Source organism: Canis aureus, unplaced genomic scaffold (assembly GCF_053574225.1).
Source record: "Canis aureus isolate CA01 unplaced genomic scaffold, VMU_Caureus_v.1.0 ptg000260l_RagTag, whole genome shotgun sequence".
Lineage (NCBI taxonomy): Eukaryota > Metazoa > Chordata > Mammalia > Carnivora > Canidae > Canis > Canis aureus.
The window spans coordinates 37,692-61,315 of record NW_027554515.1 but is presented as its reverse complement, the minus strand read 5'-3'; the positions used below and the strand labels follow the sequence as shown (position 1 = coordinate 61,315).

Below are 23,624 nucleotides of genomic sequence, written 5' to 3'. Positions count from 1 at the left end.
GACACTGCACTTAAAAAGGGTAAAAGGTACCATACTACATTTCTAATCATTAATTTCCTCTGATGCTTGGAGAGTTGCTGTAATAATATTCAGGGGAACATGTGAACAAAGCTCAAACTACTGTTGCAAGAAGGGCAGTTTGTTTTGTTCTGTTTTGTAGTAATGGTGTTACACTGAAGATTACAACATGGGGAAGTTACAAAGGAAACAAAGTATTCAAAAGTAGTAGGAAAAAAATGTAATAATAAGGTATCTAGGTGGCAGTAACCTGGTATATAATCTGTGATTTTCACTTATTTTTAATTTGATAATTCATGAATATGTTAAATCACATATCCACCACCCAGAACCTTTTCTTTGCATTTTACAAACGTACAGAAATATGGTGATGTAAAATATGTTAAGATATATTTTTGCACCTTGCTTTTTTATTCAACTGAGGAAATCTTTATGCTATACATGTAAAGGATAAACATACTCTGAAATTTATTCATGAGAGACACAGAAAGAGAGGCAGAGACACAGGCAGAGGGAGAAGCAGGCTCCTCGCAGGGAGCCTGATGTGGGACTCGATCCCAGATCCCGGGGTCACGATCTGAGCCAAAGCAGGTGCCCAACCATGAGCCACCCAAGCATCCCCGTATTGAAACTTTTAACAGATTTTATTAAAGGGATTCCTCTAATAACCGACATACACATTCCCACCAATTGTGCTTCCCCACATCCAGCTGTTAACTGTCACTAATCTTAAAGGTGAAAAATCTTATTTTAATCTTAATTTCCAATATGCACTGATAATCTTTCTCTTGAAATTTTTTAGCCTGCTAAAATATATATAACATAAAACTTACTACTTTAACTACTTCTAGGTTTACAACTCAGGGCCATTAAGTATTTACAAACTGTTGTGCAAACATCACATAGCACTATCCATCTCCAAAACCTTTTCATCTCTCCAAACAGAAATTCTGTCACCAATTAAACAAGGGCTCATCATCCCACTCCTTAGTAGCCACTATACTACCTCCTTTCAGCATAAGGTCTTCAATTTCATCTATGTCACAGCAGCATGCGTCAGAATTTCCTTCCTTTTTAAGGCTGTATGTCTAGCTAATATATATTTTTTTAAAACCTGTAACAGCTGATGGACACCTGAACCATTTCCATCTTTTGGCTATTTTAAATAACAATGGTACAAATATCAGTGTATAACCACCGGTTTGATTCCCTGGCTTTCAATTCTTCTGGTTATATATCCAAGCACAGAATGGTTTGATCCTATGGTAATTCTAGGTTTCATTTTTTGAGGAACTGCTAAACTGTATTCCACAGGAGCTGCATCATTTTGCATTCCTAGAAGCAATGTACAAGCGGTCTTAAAAAATAAAAATAAAAAAAAGAGGTCTAATTTTTCCCACATCCTCAAAAACATTTATTTTCATTGCTGTTTGTTTTCATAATAATCATCCTATGGGTGTGAAATGTTTTTTTTACTGTAGTTTTGATTGCTTTCCCTGATGCTGAATGCCTTGTGTGCTTACTGGCTGGCCTTGGAGAACACGTCTATTCAAGTCCTTTGCCCATTTTTGAGCTAGCTTGTTTCATTTAATTGCTCAGTTATAGGATTTCATATATTCTAGATATTAATCCTTTACTGGATATAGGATTTACAATTTATTTCCTCCTACTGTATGGGTTGCCTTTTGACTCTAGAGTGCCCTCTGATGCACAAAAGCTTTTAATACTGATGAAGTCCGTTTTATCTTTTTCCTTCGTTGCCTGTGCTTTTTGTGTCACATCTAAGAAATCACTACCAAATCCAATGTCACAGAAATTTTCACCCGTTTCCTTCTTAGAGTTTTTAGAGTTTCAGCTCCTAACTTTAGGTATTTGATCCATTTTGAGTTAACTTTTATAGCTGTAAGCCAAGGCTGGCAATTTTAATTTCCTCTTCTATAACTGCTTGTTCATATCTACTGCTTATTTTTTCTATTAGATTGTCTTTTTTCCTACTATTTTGATGTATTCTTAATGAATCCTTAACATATTGCTATACGTGTTGCAAGTATTTTCTACCAATTTGAGATATGTCTTGTGTTTAAATTTATCAACATTTTTTTTTTAAAAGGCAAAGGCATACTGGATCTTGATTTAAAAAGCCCTTCCCCACCCCTCAAATTATAAATAGTATATTCTTTCATCACAGCTATTCCCCCGTCCCATTGTTAAAAGTGCCATCTTAGATTAACTAGCATAATTTTAAAGTTACAGACTAATACAGACTAAATTCTTCTACTAACGTATTCAGTTATTCAACAAAATTTGAATCATGGGGGGCCTGCATGGCTCAGTTAGTTGAATGCCTGCCTTTGGCTTAGGTCATGATCCCAGAGCCCTGGGATCCAGCCCTGCATCCCTGCATCAGGCTCCCTGCTTGGTGGGGTGTTTCTCCCCTGCTTGTGCTCTTTTACTCCGTCAAATAAATTTTTTAAGATCTTAAAAAAAATTTGAGTCACTAACACATCTGTAACCAGTTTTCCTAATTTTCATGAAGAGTTTAGTAATCCTAAAAATTATTATAAAGTAAAGCAAAGGAGCGAGGGCTGAACATGGCCCACTCAAGTTAGTTAATGACCTACTACACTAGCTTATAAAAGGCTAGTACTGCCTTAATGCATACTGAAATCTTCAGGTTCATTTAAATTTCACTCAGTCTACATACCATCAAGACACAAAAGCAAAGTTTATTCCAAGTGACTCACACCTCACATTAATGACTAATCCCCCCTCCTGTTAGATTGAGTGCGGAATTAAGTAACCACATTAAGGATTTAGATGCAAACTAGCCCTCAGCAGATTAGCATTACTCAATGAATAGGTCTGCTTCTTTGGTTATTTTGCCTTACTTTTCAAGTTTGTTTATGCTAATAAATCATAACTCTAAAATTACTAAGTAAGAAACTTATTAATTAAGGTCATTAAACTCCTCTCACTCTGGCAGTTATTTGGCCAAAGCAATGGTTTCCTGCCTATTTTGTCATTTCATGAATCTGGAAGAAAGGGTAGAGTTAGATACAATTTAGAACAGTCTATGGGGGACTGAAGAGGCTCCTGGATGACTTCTCATCCAGGTTCCAGTTTCCAACTCCTGGTTTTGGCTCAAGCTCCTTGTCAGGCTCTGCACTATGCTCTGTAGGAAGTCTGCTAGAGATTCTTTCTCCCTCTCCCCGTTAGTCCCCCAGTTCATATTCTCTCTCTTGCGCTGTATAATAAATAAATAATATATATATACATATACACATATATATATATATGAGGAATGGTTAATGGGATACCAACTGATAAAAACCAAGTTTTAGGTGTTTAAGTATATCATTGTCTCTATCACTCTGTTATATGGTTGTCCAATAAAGTAATATGCCAAGAGATGTTCAAATGTTATCCTAACAACAAATACAGATCTAAAAGAAGATGCCTGACCTTGTTTCACCCTACCTAACACCAGGATTGTTTCCTACAAAACCAGAGCTTCAGATTTTCCACACTCTGTCTCTCAAGCAAGCACAGACTTTGAATTTATCCTTTAAATTAATTAATTTAGTTGCTTCTTCTCAAAAGGCACACTGGCATTAAACAGATCTAAATCTTTAGGTTTACAACAATTATAATACTTTTCTTTTTCTCCAAATCCATTTCTTAAACCATGAACTACTGCAAGTGCTTTCCAAGCCCTTAACACACACACCATTACCATTCTCTGTTACTTATCCATCTACAAGTATTGATGGTCTATTATTTTTTCCAGAACTAGGGATAGAGCAGTGGGTCATAATGACAAAGATCTTGCTATTATTTAACACAGCATCTTACCATGGACACCCCCAGATAGAGCCTAGCCATACTATTAGCACTTACAACCAAGAGTCCAAAAGTCTGATATTACCCAATCATCAGCCTTTTAATATAAATTATTTGTTAAGGAAAACTCAAACAAGGAAATCAGTATATTGATAACAGTCAATAAAAAGGCTTAACTTAAAGAACATGGATGTGCCTGAGAGAAAAAAAATATTTCAAATTAATGGACACTTCACAAATTTAGACCAACTAATGAACAGTTTGAAAATAGTAGTCTTCATTTATACACAAGGAATACTTGGGAAAATTATACAATTTTTCCTATTTCAATAGTCAACTGCAAGGTAACCAAGTTTCTTCCTGTAAGTTTAAAATTACCATATGTAAAAGTTTTAGAAAAAGTTTGTGATTAGCAAATATACTTTGTAGTATTAAAATGGAATCATCTAGGATTTGTTACCAATTTTTAATTACTGGGGTTCAAATTAATATAGATTTGTGTCGGGATCCCTGGGTGGCGCAGCGGTTTGGCGCCTGCCTTTGGCCCAGGGCGCGATCCTGGAGACCCGGGATCGAATCCCACATCAGGCTCCCGGTGCATGGAGCCTGCTTCTCCCTCTGACTGTGTCTCTGCCTCTCTCTCTCTCTCTTTCTGTGACTATCATAAATAAATAAAAATTAAAAAAAAATATATAGATTTGTGTCTTTCGTTACCCTAGGGTTTTATGGAAATAACATGAATTTTGGAGAAGCTGCCTCTAACATCATGTACTTAAACAGTGGCAATGTTCAGGTTCTTCTTATCTAAAAGATACACCATCTTTGCAATACTGTCTTAAAAAATAAACTAAAATATGTAGTAAACACTTAGCACCAAGCCTGGTACACAGTTAATTTTTAATGGTATTTGGACAGCCCTGGTGGCTCAGTGGTTTAGCGCAGAATTCAGCCCAGAGCGTGGTCCTGGAGACCCCGGATTGAGTCCCATGTCGGGCTCCCTGCATGGAGCCTGCTTCTCCCTCTGCCTGTGTCTGTGCACCCCCCACCCTCTCTCGCTCTCTCATGAATAAATAAATATTTAAAAGAAATTTTTTAATGATATTTTAAAAATTTGTCAGGAATGGTGAAGCATGGAGGGAGAAGGTAGTATAGGTGAACCAAGTTCAACATGTAATTAATACCTAACTCTAAACAGTTTAATTAAGTCAACTAAAATTACAATATGATAGGTGCTATAATAATAAATAAATATAACAGGGAGAGGTTTGGGAAACACAGACTAAGAGAGCATAACTGACGCTGAGAACCCAAGGGCATTGGAGCTGCCTCTTAAAGAGCTCAACAGGATGGAATGTTAGAGCATGTCCTTTTTCAGCGAAAGCTCACAACAAGAATGGATATAACATGCCCAGGATATAACAGGCTGCAAGCAGACTGTCAGGCACTAAGAAGTATGGACGTATCCTGTGGATAATGGAAAAGTATTAGAAGTAACACAATCCAATCTAAATTTTATAATGAAACAACTGTCAGTGAATAGTGTGGATGGAAGGATGCAGAACAGTTATTAGAAGGCTTTTTCAAGAGAGATGCCTGGAGTTTCCATAGTAGTGGCGACAACCAGAGAAAGGATAGAGAAGGCGGAATCCAAGATCTGCTGATAGGTCAGTAGACAGAGATGAGGACAAATTCTAAAGAACAAGAAACAGTGGAGGACAGTGTAGTTACTTACCAAGAATCTGAGAATAAGCTGTGGGGAAAGGGAGGCATTTGGGACACAACAAGTCCTTATTGAAATAAAGCAGATAAAAGGTAGGAGTCAGAAATAAAGATTTGGGAGTCACTTTTGTAGATAAGACTGCCTGGCAAAAGAGAACATACTGAGCAAGAAAAAAAGAAAACAGTAAAAGGATGAACAATACTGGTTATTTAGGGGGCAAGAAGAGAACTAGAATATTGAAAAATAGCATTATTCCAGAAGCCAGTGATGGAAAGAATTTCAAAAAGGAGGTAAGAGCTAAGAATTAAATTAACAAGAGAGAAATGAGATAAAGATATTTTTTTAAAAAAAAGATTCTATTTATTTGAGATTTTAAAAAGGTATGAGAGAAAAAAAAAAAGGTGTGAGAGACAGAGGGAGAGCACAAGTAGGGAGGAGGGGCAGAGGGACAGGGACATGCAGGCTCCCTGCTGAGCAGGGAGAGGGTTGCAGGGCTCAATCCCAAAACCCTGGGATCATGACCTGAACCAAAGGCATTTAACTGAGTCACTCAGGCACCCCAAGATAAAGACTTTTAAAAGGCCACAGGATTTAATGATTTTTAAAAGAATTTCTGTGACTAAATAATCAAAATTATAAAAATTGAAAAACCGTTAACATCCTTTAGAAAGTACTACCACATTAACAATTACTGCATTAATTCAGATTTCCCTCAAGAATTCTCTTTACAAATTTAATTCTGCATCAGGGTAAATATGACTTCAACATATGGATTTTGGTACAAATTATCTTAGGGGAATCTGACAACATTTGGGACGATCTGTTTATGATGCATTAAGCACCAGATGACAAAAGTACGTGGCTTATTTATTTATTTATTTAAAGATTTTATTTATTCATCAGAGACAGAGAGAGAGAGAGAGAGAGAGAGAGAGGCAGAGACACAGGCAGAGGGAGAAACAGGCTCCATGCTGGGAGTCTGACGTGGGACTCGATCCCGGGTCTCCAGGATCACACCCTGGGTCGAAGGCGGCGCTAAACCGCTGAGCCACCCGGGCGGCCCAAAGTACGTGGTTTAAATATGGAATGAGTACTTACAGAAGAAATTCAAATAACATGCATAAAAGAAAACAAGCAGCAAAGAAATCTATGAGAACCCTTTGTAAGCAAATTAAATCAATGTGAAATAATGAATCAAACCATAGATTAAAAGCTTAAAGACTCATTAGCTCCCTGTAACATCTCTTAAACCCACAGGACATTTAAAAGTTTCTCAGAATTTACTCATGCTAATCTGCTAATTAGGCTGCTAATGGGTCTGCCTATAATTTATTTGCCTATTGTCTTTTAATTTCCTTCATTTCTTAAAACACATTATAATGTGTTAAGTTTAGAATTGTGAGTGGTCTGTGCAAATAAACTTATTATCTCATCACTCTGCTTCTGTTGTATGTTATCTCCTGAGTAGTTGTAGCCACAATTTTTCTCCTTTAACATGCTACGGTTATCAGCACTGAGCTGGATAAACACAATTGGAGTTCTGAAGTTAACTTCTACCCTTCAGATTTAAGTTCTAATTCAGACTTTAAGACTCTTTGTCCTCTGGCCCAGGACACAGTTTTCTTATTCACAAACTGAAACCAATAGTTGCATGTTGTGCAGAAATAACAGGTTTTAAAAGGTCTCTATTCATATCAAATTTTAATTAACAGAAAATTGAGACAATATCTCAACTAAACCATCATGACAATTATCACAAAAAACAAAAATTACTTTTACACAAATATGATGGGACAGTCCTTTGACTTTAAACCATTACTAACTTATAAATTAATAAGCACTTGACTTCGAAGTGTCAAAGGCAAAACAGCTAAGGCTTAGTAATTAAAATTAAAAGAAAAAGCTAAATATGGCTAACTCTAGACCTAAATCTACGCAGTAACATTTAAAAGACTTTTAAAAAGAATTTATAATTAAGAGTCTTATTCAAGCTAATGGAGATACTGTAATATAATAAAAAAAACTCAATCTACAGTTCAACGTGCAGCATCTAGTAATAATGGCATACCTTTTCTTTCTGTTTTCTGTGCAGGGACAGAAGATGTGGGTGTAGGCAGTTTTGATAAAGTAGATGCTCCATTAGCATCAAATGATTTCTTTGGCTGGTGATCAGACTGTAGCGTAAATGGACTAGAAGGAAGAGTGCTTGGGGTAGCAGTTGGATGAACCACTGGTTTGATGGGGTGCTGTACTGGCGTAGAACTACTGTGAGTCTCTGCTCTTGGCAGTCTGTAGTCTCTGTCATTGTGTCTGCTTGTTTGAGACAAAATATTCTGTGGGAGCAAACTACTGGCATCACTGGAATGCTTGTCTTCCACTTTAGTTCACAGTTCGAAAAAAGAGATGTTGGAATGACAGAAGGGGGAAGAAAAAAGATTACGTTAGAATCCTGTCTATAACATCAGCTAATTTAGCAACATACTTATATCTTGTTATAAAACTGCAAGCCCAGTTAGTATCTGCAGTTTTACCACCAGCAAATACTGAAAGAGGATATTTAGCCTCAACTCTAAGTAATCTATACTCAGATTTCAAATGAGCTATGAGCTTTTGGGGATTCTTTAGAACCACACCACAATTCAAACAAAACACTGGAAAAAAACAAACAAACAAACAGTCCATATATGGAGTTTTAACGTTTCACTCAAATGAAAAATTTTAAAGTATTTTAAAAATATAAAAAGCAAATGGTCCATTCTTTGAAAATATGGGCCATGGGTTCTAATAATTGAATTATCCACAGTGGTTCAACTGCAAAGGAATATTAGCTTTATTAGCCTGATTTTTCTGAATACTGAAGTAGCTAATTAGTGGTCTCTAAAGTAGTTTGTGCTAGGGCTTTAAATGGGACGGCTGAATTTATGATGAACTGTGCAATCAGTAATTAAATCAGTTCATATTTTTGAAAATGCTAACAATACAAGTTAGTAATAAGCTCAAGTTATAGATAATGCTATCTGAAAACAGAGAAGGCCTACATCCAGCAGCATAGTCAGAAAAATCTACTTGCTATTACCAGTTATATTAAAAACATCCTCTTCCAATTTGGTCACAAAACATTTAAACCTCAGAAATACTTCTGCTTCCACAAAAAAATAAGGAAAATTCCAATCTTGATAAAATTTATCAAAAAATCTCTAACCAAAATTATAAGTCTAATCAATAACTGAAACTTAAAACAACTTTCAAGTAGAGAAATATCTTAAGATTCAAGCACATATGTAATAATAATATTACCAAAAGATGCCCTCCCCATTGAGTATTTTAGGTTTTTTTTTCCCAATTCATGGTTCCTCTGAATCTAGAAACCAAGACAGCACAAAGAAGGAAGTATGCTTAAACTACAAGTCAGTTTCCAAACCTTCAGCGTACAACTCCTACATGTTATACTAAACAGAATGTACTGGCTACTGCCAAAAAGCTTTAGTTATATCAAAACACAAAGTCTTTGACTTAATAAATGAAATTCAGTGTTGTAAGTTACACATATATTAACCTTAACAGAAAAAGGTGAACAGATTGAGCTAATCACAGCAAAATACAAACATCTGTTGCATGATATTAACTCATCAGTAAACTATCCATTTGCATGCACAAGGAACTTAAATTTTATTCTACAATTTCTTCCTGAAAAGAATACTGCTACAACAGAAACGTTTAGGAATAAAACAGAAATAATACCATACCCAATTCCCACCAATCCTGTCACTTGATTACCAATAACTTTTATTTCCTGGACACCAAGAAAAAAATCTCACTTCTGTAAGACTAGAGTCAAAGAGTATCAAGCAAATGTATTCAGATGAAAATTAAAGTTGATACTTCTTCAGACACTTGTAAGCTTTACAGTGGCAGCAGCATTATAGGAACTAAGGAAGCTGTAGCTACAACAGCTTTCTATGATTCACAACTCTAGACGAAACAGTTAACATGGTGACTTTACTTGCACACCGCCTCCACAACAAAGACATTTGGCAAATGTAAGGAGACATTCTTGGTTATCACAACTTGGAAGAGAGGAGGTGTGCTACTGGCATCTAGCATGTAGAGGCCAGGTACAGTACTCTATGTCCTAAGACACAGGACAGCAACCCACAACAAAGAATCACCTAACCCAAAATGTCATTGGTGCTACAGTTGAGAAACACCAAGTTAAGGTTTCTCTAAGTATAGAGCAATAATTCTGTAAGGCACAGATTAAAGACAATGAAAATAATCTAGTAGCAGTAAAACCAAATTAAAAATTTTATCCATAAAGTTTTCAAGGTCAAGTTCTAGATAACATTATTTGCTGTAGTGCATAAAATAAATTGATTTTCTACCTTTTTCTCCTTTCATATAAAATCTTTCAATCTGCCCACCCCCACCAACACGCATACCTTGTATTAGCAGTTCAAACTGCAAAGCTTTAGGTCTTACCCAACATGAACACCAATGTGCTGGACACATGGGAAAATTCTGCCAATACTTTTTGGACAGAAAAAGTTAAGCACTTAAATGACTCAATGACTTCATTACTACCACACTTAGGTATAACTCAGTTGACCAATTAAGGAAAAATAAAAAGAAATATAGCTAAGGTTTTTTTTTTTCTAATTATCACTTAAAACTGAAAAAGTGAGACACATGACTGTACTTCAACACACACAGAGACCTACTGACTCCTCATTTGCACTTTTAGGAATGTGACTAAGGAAGTAATGGGCAAAGATAGACATCACAGCACTGCTGACAGTAGGAAAAGGATAAAAACCACCCAAGTATCCACAGATGATTACCTATAAATGAGGGCACATCAAAAAAAAAAAAAAAAAAAAAAGGAAAACCATGTAATTTTAACACACAGGGATTTCTAAACTGACACAGAAATATTTCCTCAAAATATTAATGAACAAAAAAAGGTTAAAAATAGTAACATATAATGCCATTATGTAAAACACACACATATGTAGTTTTAATACACATTTATATACACGCAGAAAAAAGTGTATGTCCCCAAATGTTCTTGGCTCATGAAATTAAAAAAATCCCCTTTTTATTTTTTAGTAACAAACATGCTTCACTTTTGAAATTACAAAGAAAAAAGAGAAGGAACTCCTTCATTTGTGAAAGAAAAAGATGCACACAATTTAAAAACACAATTCTGATTTTATTTCCTTAAAGATGGTTTATTAGAAAGACAAAAAAACACTACTTTCACTTTCATCAATACTTCCATCAGATCTTTATTTACTTCCATTTACTTCAAGAGAGGAGAAGAGACTTAAAATGATAGGGTATTTTGGAAAGAATAAAGCTGACGCACTAGGCTATTTTTTTTCCCTCTCTGGGAACTATCACCCACTAAGTGAGAGGCCTGGCCCAAAATCTTAAAAAAAAAAAAAAAAAAAAGTGACTATTTTTTTTACAACCATTTGCCACTCCTCCACCATATCTTCTCAATATCCTTCTGCAGTTTGTTCAGACAGAACTACTACAAGCTGGGTGCGGTTTTTTTTTTTTTTTTTTTTAAACCTGGAGAGGAAAACCTTTACCTTATTTCTGATTGTTTGCAAGAAGTAACAGTTATTCAAGATATTAAGTAAAATGGAACCAGGACCCAAGTCTTCTGTCTCAAAAATAGTTTTAATTTCCTTACTTCAGTACACTAAATCATTGTTTTGTAAGAATTAAATACAATTTCACTAGTACAAAAAAATTAAATGTTCAAAGGAACATATCTTAAAAATTCAGTGAAGAATTATGTTACTTTACTATCTGCTTCATCTTAAAACTTTTCCCATCAAAAAAGCAGTACTGTCTTGCTAAGACCAAATACAACCTTCTATGTAAGTTACAGGAAGAAGATGTCCAAGAATTCCCTGAACACATCTTAAAAATTCTTCCAAATTTCAAAATCTAATAAAAAGCCTAAGAAGTCTATGGTGGCATTTAAATTCTATTCTGGGCAAAAGGAAGCCACTGGGAATAGAGGACCTTTACTAAAAGCTTCAAATTCAAATTTAATTTGAATTAAGAAATAAATGCATATTACTCATATTGTCCCACTTAGACAAAATGTGACCTCAAAAACCTTTAAGGTATGCTCACAGTATAGAGATGCTATTCACATCTATGATGATGTAATCAGTTCCCAGATAAAAGGTAAAAAAGTTTCTCACTGATAAACACAAAACACCAAGAGACACTTTAATGTTACCATCTGTGTGTGGCTACAATTCAATTGTTAGATTCAAACATTCAATGAGTTTTGGAAGAAGTTTCACTGTCCAGTTTAACAGGACACAATTCAGCAAAGGGGGGAAAAAAAACCCAAACAACTCCTGTTTTAAGAGTCAATCCACAATATGAGATTTTGTTTTCCACCAATTCAACTGCATCATAGCCAGTATGAGTAGTGAAGAATAACATACGTGTACTAATCCTCCATGAACTCTTTTCCTTTTCAGGAAACAAAATGGTGGAGGTTAGGAAGACAGATCTAACATAAAAGAAACTATACATTTACATTATTTTAGTTTACATATGTAAACAGCTATGCATATGGATATAAACATACAAACTATAGGAGTGAATTAAACATCATGTTGTTTCAAAGAAAAAAAAAATTAATACTTACTTCCACTGGCAAACCCACTAGTGGCTGTTGCTTGCATCACCTCCCTTCTGTAATCCCTATCTTTTGGGAAGCTGTTAACTGCCATCTTGTTTGCTTCTTTTTGTCTCTGTTCTCTAAAAATAAAACATAGATAAACTCATAAAAATTACATCAGGTACAATGAGTTTACATATGACACTTCTGACCAAATGCTCAACAGAATGTTATATGGAAAATAAAAGAACTGAACATAGCCATAATATCAACTGGTATGGGAGATGAAACATAGCTAACAGAACATTAATGTTTCTCAGTGATAGCATTATAGCAATTGTTTATAACACCATTAAACCCTACAACCAAAACTCCCCAATATTAATTCTACACATATGAAGGAAACATTAATATACTTTAAATTATGAAAATGTTCATTATAAATGATAATATAGGTTGATATAAAATCTTAAATATACTGATGGTTTACAAGGTCCTTGTGGACAGTGACTTATCCAAGTTTTTTCTTTCTTTCTTTTTTTTTTTTAAGCAAAGAGAAATTATAGAAAACATAATGGGCCAACTATTGCAATTGAAGGGGGGAATGAGGAGTTTCACTAAGAAACCTAAGCTGAGAAAGTTCTAAGATGTTAAGCTGTAGTCAAGAATAATAAGTATTTTTTAATGAGTAAGAGCAAATACCTTTCAAGCCACTCTTTTGGGAAACCATTGTGAAACTTCGGTTCGACAATTGTAGTAGTATTTTTTCCCAGAAGAGCTAATATGCTCAGACCAGTCATCTGCAGAATCATAAGGCTTAAAAATACATTTTTAAAAATTAGAAAATATTAATACTATTTAACCACTTATTATGAAACTTCAACAGTCAATGGTTTTCAAAGCACATATAAGGGAAAAGACCATAAAAAAAATGTACCCTGATATAAAATGTAATTGTGTGTGTGTGTGTGTGTGTGTGTGTGTAGATATCTATCTATCTATGTGTGTGTGTGTGTAGATATCTATCTATATCTCTTAGGAGACTTTAGTCTATGAAAACCTTCAAAAATAACAATGGAAAATCCGGTAAAATACGAAATTAAAACAGATTCATATACATTAGTTTATTAAGCACAGAATGAGAAATGCAAAATTAACATCTTGACTTTGGAAAAGCATTACCAAAGTTCCCCATTACATAATTTTAATTGCTGAAATCCTGTCACATGGGGGGGGGTGGAGATTAGAAAACCCATACTTAACTGATTTCATGACATGATGGCGTATCAATTTTAAACTCATGCACAATAATACTCATATATATTAGTAACCAAGAACAATTGGTCTGTATTCACTGTTACTTAGTGAAGAAAAAAAAAACCCACAGAATTTAAAAATAAAACTATAAACACAGAGCTAATTAAAAGCCATATATTTGCTTCACCTTCAAAATCCATGAGATTGGGCAAGCTAAACCTTGTCTCACATAATATATGAGGTCAGCAGCATCACTCATATCCCTGTAACAAAAACTAGCCTTTCAAAAACTCTCAGATACATTCTCTTTAGGTATTTTATAGGTATAGTAAAATTATAAAGAAATTAGAGAAATCTGAAAGGAGGGCCAATTTCCATGCTACTGATCTAAAAAGTGTAAAATTTAAAGAAGTGCACTGGCCCCAGGAATCTGGAAGAATCCCAAGTTACTTCTAGATGAATTTCTGGACTATTTCCTCAAAGGAGCTTTGAGATTAATGAAATGTTATACGTTGGTAGTCTACAATTCTGGTTCACCAGTGGACAGTGACACAATCTTAAAGCTTGAGGAAAAGAATGAACCTTCATGCCCTGCTGACTCAGCTTTAATTTTGCCAAGTAGGCAACAAGCCTAGAGATAGTCGTAAGAGTTATCCATACGCCATAAAACTAATTGGTGACAGAAAAAAGGATAAAAACTTAAGTTTCAGGATGCCCATTATTGCCACCAAATCAATACCAATTCTCAAAATGCTGCAATAATTTTAAGAGATGAAAAAATATTGCAGATTCTGTCACACTTATGCTCTTGGGATTATGCCTCAAAATAATGAAGCTATTGGCAATCAGCCCTGTGCCTCCAAACCTCTCATACAGAAAGTTAATTCTCAATCCTTCTAGTTTCCAAAGGTAGGCTACAACCAAGTTGCAGAAACCCAATCACAGAAGGCCAAGTTCTAAAAGCTTTTTCACCACTTACTACTCCCTGTACCTAAATTATTATACAAACTGAATACTTTTTTTAAAGATTTTATTTACTTATGAGAGAGAGAGAGAGAGAGAGAGGCAGAGACATAGGCAGAAGGAGAAGCAGGCTCCATGCAGGGAGCCAACGTGGAACTCGATCCCGGGTCTCCAGGATCAGGCCCTGGACTGAAAGTGGCGCTAAACCGCTGAGCCACCTGGGCTGCCCCAAACTGAATACTTCTATGCATGTATCTGGAAGATTTGGGTTGCTTGGAAGGTGGTTACATGAGATTGATTATGATAACTAGTCTGGTTGGAGAGGTAGATAAGATTTGAGACAGGTGGATGAGAGGACATCAGAGCAGGGCAGAGTGATCTACACCACTGCTCTTCAAAGCGATGGCTTTGTGAATTGTTACCTGTTCTGCAGGGGATAAGGAGCATGCATCAAAAAAAAAAAATTATATCAACATACTTTTTTCCTTGTCAAAGTCTCACTTTAAGAAAAAAGGGTATTTTTTTTTCCAGCTCAAGTAAATGGTATATTATTTAATGACAGTTAATTTACACCCAGGTTAACTCCAGGACAGTTAAAAGTTTACAGGCCAGAACCTTGAAGAATAGGAGTCTATGACACTGTGTGGATTCTGCCCACCAAATCTTAGCTCAGTATAACTTAATGTCTTACTTAACAAAATGTGTTTCAGCGTACAGCATTACAACAACATACTAATAACTCTAGTTTATCTTCTCCACCCCACTTCCATACTCAAAAAAAAAAAAAAAGGTTGTGGGGGGGAAACCTTTTAGTAATGGGAAATATTTAAATACTGTTGTGCAATAGGTGTTACAATGCTTTTCTTCATTGTGTATTTTCAACCTTATTGAAGTATGATTGACAAAACTGGAAGATATTTAGTGTATGCTGTGATGATTTGACACTGTGAAAGGATTCCACCCATCTGGTTCATTAACACATCATCACCTAACAGATTTTATGAAAACATTTAAGTCTTCATCTCAGCAAATTTCAATTACACAATATAGTGTTACCAGTTACCATCACCATATTAAACATTAGATCTTAAAGTTGTTAAATTTGATTAAAAAAAAAAAAGAGTATCTAAAACCAAGAACTAGGGATCCCCTGGGTGGCTCAGCGGTTTAACACCTGCCTTCGGTCCAGGGCGTGATCTTACTTCTCCCTCTGCCTGTGTCTTTGCCCCTCCCCCCCGTGTGTCTCATGAATAAATAAATAAAATTAAAAAATTAAAAAAAAAACCAACAAGCGAAGAACTAAACTTCAAAAAGGTCTGCAAACACTTCAAATTTGCTGGCTTAGGCTTGATATACTAAGGCAGGAGTTTTCCTTGTGTTGTCCAGGAACCCTTGAGGGACCCCAAAATCATTTCAAAAGATCAAAACTATTTTCATAATAACACTAATATGATGGTCTTTTTCTTCCTCATTCTACCACAAAAACAGTGGAGTTTTCCCAGATGCTGTAGAAAAGTATGTTATCATGGAAGATTGAATGCAGAGCACATCTGAAGTTTCCTCTTAAGAGAGGCATTAAAGAGATACTCAAGATCTATTTTTTTAATTTTATAATTATTTTTCATAAAAACATTACATAAGCTAACATTAAAGGGTTTACAATCAACTGATTTTAGAATTATTTTTCATAGTTATCAAGTTTTTTAAATAAAGATTTTGAGTTGGGGGACATGGCAGGCACTCTTAGGCAAGGGTGAGGAGCGGCGGGAGAAGCAGGCTCCCCACTGAATAGTATGACATTGAGCTCTATGCCAGGACCCTAGGATCCTGACCTGAGCCTACGGCAGATGTTTGATTGAGTCACCCAAGTGACTCATTTATCAAGCTTTAATTTTTAATATGGTAAATATTGGTAGAAGATAAACAACAGCTCTCAGTTTTCATGACTGTAGAGACAGAGGTCTTGAGACCAAAAGGGATGAAAAGGACTGCTCTGAAAGAATGTACTCAACAAATAAAGAGGCACCCATCTGCTCTCCTTCAATTCAAAATGTCTTTTAACCATGTTTTTCTCCTCTTAAAAAAGTGTATATCCCTTTCTGCACTCTCCCTTAAAATACAGAATCCTACTACTTCTTCCCCAAGTGAAAAGATGGAAAAAAAAATAGTTAATCCTAGAAATTAACTGATGAATTGTTAATAAGGAATGGTTCACTGAATAACATCTACAACATCAAGGAAAGGCATTTACTATAACAAAGAAATTCATGGGGCCTAAGAGTTTTCTGATAAATTTATATATTTTAAAAAATTAAGTAGAATATCTTCAGGCAAAGACTGGTTACAGAAAGTAGATCTTGAGAGCCTCAATTTGAAAAGCTCCAAAAAATGCAGAAGATATTTAAGGGATAACAAGTGGTGCTGGAATATAAATGCAAAGTCATCTGTGATTGAATTTAAAGAACTTCCCAGCAAATCAAAATTGGTAGATATGTAGAAGGGAAGATATCAATTAACTCTTTAAATGTGAATAATTTTTTTTTCTAAATGAAGCAATTCGGAGGCGTCTTAAAAATCACAAATATGCATAACTAATCTATAACAAGCTACATGTGATCTGTAAGTCTTATTATGATTTATATTAGGAAGGAAGAGACATTCAAAAAAGTTTTTCCTAAATAGTTTATCATAGGCTAGGTTCTATGTTAAATCACAATAAATGTTCATCACAGGACTTAGGGAACTACATGTGAGTATCTTAATCTAATACTGAAAAAATAAGGTTAACTTCTACTAGACCATCATCAACGTTTGATACATATAAATCATTCATACAACCAAATGTCTATGTAGATAACTAGATAATATTGTTACTGATTTTCAAAGTTAGATTTAAAGTCTGAAAACTTCAAAGAGAAAAAAGAACTATTTTTAAAAAAAAGTTATTCCATAACTTCTTAAACCTAGGTTAAAATAATGTCTTGACCTACGTTATTCATCTGTTATTTTATTCTTTCATTATGAAAATATTAGATAAAAACTAATTTTATGTTTTAAAATTTTTACTCAAAAACTTCCATTAAAAGTGATTTAAAGACAAAGTGAGTTTACAGTAACCTGCAGAAAGATTCAAAAGCTAACATCTCAGATAAGATTAAATTTGTAATTTATAAATAATTTAGGTGTTATGCTCACAGCACTGGGTGCATTATAATGAAAAAGACCATTACTCGGAGATTATATACCTATACTTGAAATTTATAGAAAGGGAAATCCTGATTCTGAAAACACGTAACACTTAATCCATTCAGGTAACAGTCTTCAGCTTCCACCCATAAAATGAAATCCCCTGACACCGTTTATGATTTGGGTCCATCAAGCTTACATGCCCATTATTTATTCTTTCTGATTTCACTACATTTAGCCCATGTCTTAGAAATCAAAACAAGCAGAATTAGTTTTCTCTGAATTATGATTTTTTAAAAAGCCAAAACAATGTCCAAGTGGCCTGCCACTGTAACTATCAGCAAAGAACTACCAAATTGAAATTGTAATGATAAATGGCACTTTAGAGTTTGTTACTTTGCAAATTAACAAGGCCACTTTCCACGAAATTAGATTCATTCTAAAATCCTGAATATATACTTTATTGGAAATAACTCATTACAAGTAGTTTGATGACAACAACTATTAAGGTTTACTAAGCTGCTGTCTCAGCCTCAACACCACCCCCTTCTCTACTGTGATGCTACTAGGACTGGGATACTGCAAATAATGCTGTTTAGTCAGCTAGCTTCCTGTTAGATTCTGCCCATAGGAGGCACTGGAATTCACACTGAGAGGCAGGACAAGGAGACACCTAGCAGCCACAGCTCCAGTTTCCAGTTCTCTGTTATCTGACCCAAGCCAGAACCAGCTTCATCACACCGCTTGCAGGTACTATATCACCAGTTCTGCAGGGCCCCTCCTTTAAGCCATTAGGTTCTAATAACTACATCCTCTTCCTACCATACTTCAGCTCTCAGGGTAAATATATATATACTGTATGTGTGTTACCTCAGTGTTCCTTTTTGGTTTCTCCACTCCTCAATAACAGGCAGTATGTGCTTAACCAATCCTGCATGTAAAATTTTCTGTGTTGTCAAATTTTCTGTGCTAAAATAACTAACATGTTTTGTTTTCCTACCTAGACTCTGTTACAGTATTTAAAATTATTCTAAATTTATCTTCATGAAAATGCTATCTATCATTTATGTTTTGAATTTCTTTGGAAATGTACTACCCACAATGTTTCAAGAAGGGGTAAGAAATAATCAGTCTCAAAGACCTTTCAAATCTGATTAAGGTAGGATGATCACCCAAATATCCAAGGCAAAATCTGTTGGATTCAACCTACACTTTTATAGCCTTCTAGTTGTTCTTTCCTTTCTGTATTTTCCACGCTACCATCTGATAGAATTTTTTAAATTCCAAGTACGAGGTTACTTCACCATTTATATTATTCAATACCTCTAATTAATTAATGTTATTAATTCTTTCAAAGAACCAACTCCTGGTTTTGTTTGATCTGTTCCACAGTTCTTCTGGTCTCGATTTCGTTGAGTTCTGCTCGAATCTTTATTAACTCTCTTCTGCTGGGTGTAGGATCTATTTGCTGTTTTTTTTTTTTTTTTCTCTAGGTCCTTTAGGTGTAAGGTTAGCTTTTGTATTTGAGTTCTTTCCAGCTTTTGGATGGCTGCTAGTATTGTGATGTATTTCCCCCTCAGGACTGCTTTTGGTGTATCCCAAAGGTTTTAAATGGTAGTATATTCATTCTCATTAGTTTCCATGAATCTTTTTAATTTCTCCTTAATTTCCTGGTTGACCCTTTCATCTTTTAGCAGGATGGTCCTTAACCTCCACGTGTTTGAAGTCTTTCCAAACTTCTTGTTGTGATTTAGTTCTAATTTCAAGGCATCATGGTCTGAGAATATGCAGGGGACGATCCCAATCTTTGGGTATCGGCTCAGATCCAATTTGTGACCCAGTATGTGGTCTATTCTGGAGAAAGTTCCATGTGCACTTGAGAAGAATGTATTTTCAGTTGAGTTTGGATGTAAAGTTCTGTAGATATCTGTGAAATCCATCTGGTCCAGTGTATCATTTAAAGCTCTCGTTTCTTTGGAGATGTTGTGTTTAGGAAACTATCAAGTGTAGAAAGCGCTAGATTGAAGTCACAAAGTATAAGTGTATTATTATCTAAGTACGTCTTCACTTTGGTTATTAATTGATTGATATATTTGGCAGCCTCCACATTCGCGGCATATATATTGAGGATTGTTAAGTCCTCTTGTTGGATAGATCCTTTAATTATGATATAGTGTCCCTCTTCATCTCTCACTGCGGTCTTCGGGGTACGTTTTAGTTTATCGGATATAAGGATGGCTACCCCTGCTTTCTTTTGAGGACCATTCGAATGGTAAATGGTTCTCCAACCTTTTATTTTCAGGCTGTAGGTGTCCTTCTGTCTAAAATGAGTCTCTTGTAGACAGCAAATAGACGGGTCCTGCTTTTTTATCCAGTCTGAAACCCTGCGCCTTTTGATGGGGTCATTAAGCCCGTTCACGTTCAGAGTTACTATTGAAAGATATGAGTTTAGTGTCATCATGATACTTATTCAGTCCCTGTTTTTGTGGATTGTTCCAGTGGACTTCTTCTTAAAGGGGAATTTTGAGAGTCCCCCTTAAAATTTCTTGCAGAGCTGGTTTGGAGGTCACATATTCTTTCAGTTCCTGCCTGTCTTGTAAGCTCTTTCTTTCTCCTTCCATTCTGATTGAGATCCTTGCTGGATAAAGTATTCTCGGTTGCATGTGTTTCTCATTTAGGACCCTGACTATATCCTGCCAGCCCTTTCTGGCTTGCCAGGTCTCTGTGGAGAGGTCTGCAGTTACTCTAATACTCCTCCCCATAAAAGTCAGGGATTTCTTGTCTCTTGCTGCTTTAAGGATCTTCTCTTTATCTTTGGAATTTGCAAGCTTCACCATTAAATGTCGAGGTGTTGAACAGTTTTTATTCATTTCAGGGGGTGGAATCTCTCTATTTCCTGGATATGAATGCCTGTTTCCCTTCCCTGATTAGCAAAGTTTTCAGATATGATTTGTTCAAATACATATTCTGGGCCTCTGTCACATTTGGCGCCCTCTGGAACCCCAATGAAACGTAGGTTTTTCTTCCTCAGGCTGTCATTTATTTCCCTTAATCTATCCTCATGGTCCTTTACTTGTTTGTCTCTTTTTTCCTCATTTCCCTCTTTGCCATCAACTTGTCTTCTATGTCACTCACTCGTTCTTCTACCTTGTTAACCCTCATCATTAGAACTTCTAGTTTGGATTGTGTCTCATTCAATTGATTTTTAATTTCTGCCTGATTAGCTCTAAATTCTGCAGTCATGAAGTCTCTTGAGTCCTTTTTGCTTTTTTCTAGAGCCACCAGTAGCTTTATAATAATGCTTCTGAATTGGCTTTCTGACATTGAATTGTAATCCAGATTTTGTAACTCTATGGGAGAGAGGATGTTTCTGATTCGTTCTTTTGAGGTGAGGTTTTCCTTCTAGTCATTTTGCTCAGTGCAGAGTGCCCAAAAACATGTTGTATTGGGAAAAGGAGAAAAAGAGAGGAGAGAAAGACGGAAAGAAAAGAAAAAAGAAGAAAGAAAAAAGGAAGAAAAAAGGAAGAAAAAGAGAAGAAAAAGAAAAAAAAGAAAGGAAAAAAGGGGTGGGGGAAGCAAACAGAAATAAAAAATAACAACAACAACAACAACAACAACAAAACAAGGGGGAATATCGTCTGATTCTGTATCCTGCAAGTCCCTTGTCTTACCCTGGAACTTTCCAGTGCTGCTTGGTCAATAACTTGTTTTTCCCCTGTCCTTCTCGCTGGTCTTCTGGGGGAGGGTCTATCGTGCTGATTTTCAGTTGTTAGCACTTGGGGGAGCTGCTCAACCCCCTGCCTGGTGCAGGGCTCAGTGGGGGTTGTTTACCCCGTGAGGCCCCAGTGCGCAGGCGCCAGCGAGGGGCTCCCAGCGTGCACTGGGCTCGAGCGCGGTCCCCCGGACTGACGGCCAGCCGACCCTGCGGACAGACGGGCCACAAAGCATGTCGCCCTGCGCCTGCTGAACCGCGAGCGCCCGAGGATGTCAGCGCTGAGGAAGGTGCGAGCCGCGGGGGCCGAGCTGCCGGGGCGACCGGTCGCGGGCTGCGCGGCGGCCTCGTCCCTCGCGGCGCCTGGGTGCCTCGCCGGCGGTGCTTCCCGGACCCTGCACTCCCGGGACGTGGGTGCCGCGCGGGCTGTGCCGGAGACGGGCGGGCTGGAGGAGCTGCGGGGCCTGAGGAGGGGGCGGCGTCCGGCTCCCGCGGGGCAGCGGCGAGGGCCCAGGGGCCCAGGCGGAAGCGGCTCGTGTTTAGGGCAGCGCGAGCGGCGGACAGACGGTCCCTGGACAGCTCGAGAGCCTCCGTCCACGTCGCACGAGGCAGCTAATGCCGGGTCTGTCCTCCGGATGCGGGGCACCGCCCCTGGGGGGACGCGCGCTACCTTCGTGTCGCCCTGGCACCGGCCGCACAGGCGGCGCTGGGACCGTGGGGCTGCGGGCGAGCTGCACGTGCTGCAGGCTACCGCCGCCTCCAGCGCCAGGGGACCCGCGCCACAGGTGGCATCCGGGGCGGGGCCTGCGCGCCGGCAGGGGCGGGGGAGCGGTGGGGCGGAAGGAACCCCGGACGCCATGCTCGGCGCTGCCTGGGCTCCCCGCGCTCGCCTGGCCCTTCCCCAGGTGCCTCCGCGCGCCGGCCGGCCCCCAGCGCGCCAGGCCTCCTGGGCGCCCAGTGCGCAGGCGCCGGCGGCGGGCTCCGAGCGTGTGCCGGGCTGGAGCGCGGTGGGGCGCGTGGCGGCGGCGGCGGCGGCGGGGGAGCGGTGGGGCGGAAGGACCCCCGGACGGCAGGGCGCGGTGCTGCCTGGGCTCCCCGGTGCGGGTGTGGCCCCTCCCCAGGTGCCTCCGCACTCAGGCCGGCCCCCAGCGTGCGGGGCCTCCCGGTCGACCAGTGCGCAGGCGCCGGCGGGGGGCTCCCAGCGTGCACTGCGCTCGAGCGCGGTCCCCCGGACTGACGGCCAGCCCTGCGGATGGACGGGCTGTGTGCCCTGTCGCCCTGCGCCTGCTGAACTCCGAGCGCCCGAGGATGTCTGCGCTGAGGAAGGTACGGGCCGCGGGCGGGGCGCAGGCAGGGACCCCGAGCTGCAGGAGTGACCGGTCGTGGGCTGCGCGCTGCGGCCTGGTGCCTCGCCGGCGGTGCTTCCCGGACCCGGCACTCCCGGAGCGTGGGTGCCGCGCGGACTGTTCCGGGCAGACGGGCTGGCTGGAGGAGCTGCGGGGCCTGAGGAGGGGGCGGCGTCCGGCTCCCGCGGGGCAGCGGCGAGGGCCCAGGGGCCCAGGCGGAAGCGGCTCGTGTTTAGGGCAGCGCGAGCGGCGGACAGACGGTCCCTGGACAGCTCGAGAGCCTCCGGCCACGTCGCCCGAGGCAGCAAGTGCCGGGTCTGTCCTCCGGATGCTGAAAAAAAAGATGTGAGTCTTACCTGAGTCTGTAGGAAATTGATACCTGTGGTGCCTTAGCTCTATCTGCACCAAAACCAAACTCAGGTGAATTTGCTATGGTTGTCTGTCACGAGAGAAGGATGTTACTGATGTATAGTATTTGAAAATCAGCCACTTGCAATGTGCTTTTGCTTCACAGGCTAGAAGAAATCTTAGTCCATTTTTTTCCATCAAATTGGCTGAAATTTGCCTGCCTCAAGCAGTAGCAACTCTCAAGAAATGAAAAAGTTGAGATGTGGCATTTTTCCTAACAATACATGTAAAGACTAGAGTGCTTGATTTAGTTTTAATGGAATTGCCACGGTACCTTTGTGTATCGTTGTGTTCATCAGCACCCCTTAACCATTAAACAGACATGCCCAAAACAATGCATGCATGTGTGTCTCTATTTAGTTGTAATGTGGCCACTGTTTCCTTCCTATAAAATGGAAATTATAATGTTATAATGTTAACAAGGTGGTTTGTGAGTTTCAAATACAATAGTGAAGATCTTCTTTCTTTGATAGTTACATAGGTTAGGCAAATACAAGCAGGCATTTAGTATTAAATTATAGC

At 38.4% G+C, this 23,624-nt stretch overlaps 1 protein-coding gene across 1 annotated transcript; it reads right to left on the bottom strand.

Moving 5' to 3' along the window:
* Nucleotides 1-7,621: 7,621 nt before the first annotated feature.
* LOC144309927 (uncharacterized) lies at nt 7,622-23,398 on the bottom strand. Its single transcript, XM_077890876.1, has 5 exons — nt 23,377-23,398; nt 21,308-23,025; nt 12,933-13,046; nt 12,258-12,370; nt 7,622-7,955 (listed from the first exon to the last, which is right to left on the bottom strand). The coding sequence occupies exons 1-2, from the start codon at nt 23,396-23,398 to the stop codon at nt 21,464-21,466; spliced, it is 1,584 nt and encodes a 527-aa protein (XP_077747002.1). The 3' UTR covers nt 7,622-7,955; nt 12,258-12,370; nt 12,933-13,046; nt 21,308-21,463.
* Between the last annotated feature and the right edge of the window lie 226 nt (nt 23,399-23,624).

Excerpts from the sequence above, each read along its gene's own strand:
- LOC144309927 (XM_077890876.1), bottom strand. The coding sequence starts at position 23,398 with ATGAACACAACGATACACAAAG. Across the intron at positions 23,026-23,376 it reads GAACACAACGATACACAAAG|CATCCGGAGGACAGACCCGG; the intron begins GTACCGTGGCAA and ends CTTTTTTTTCAG.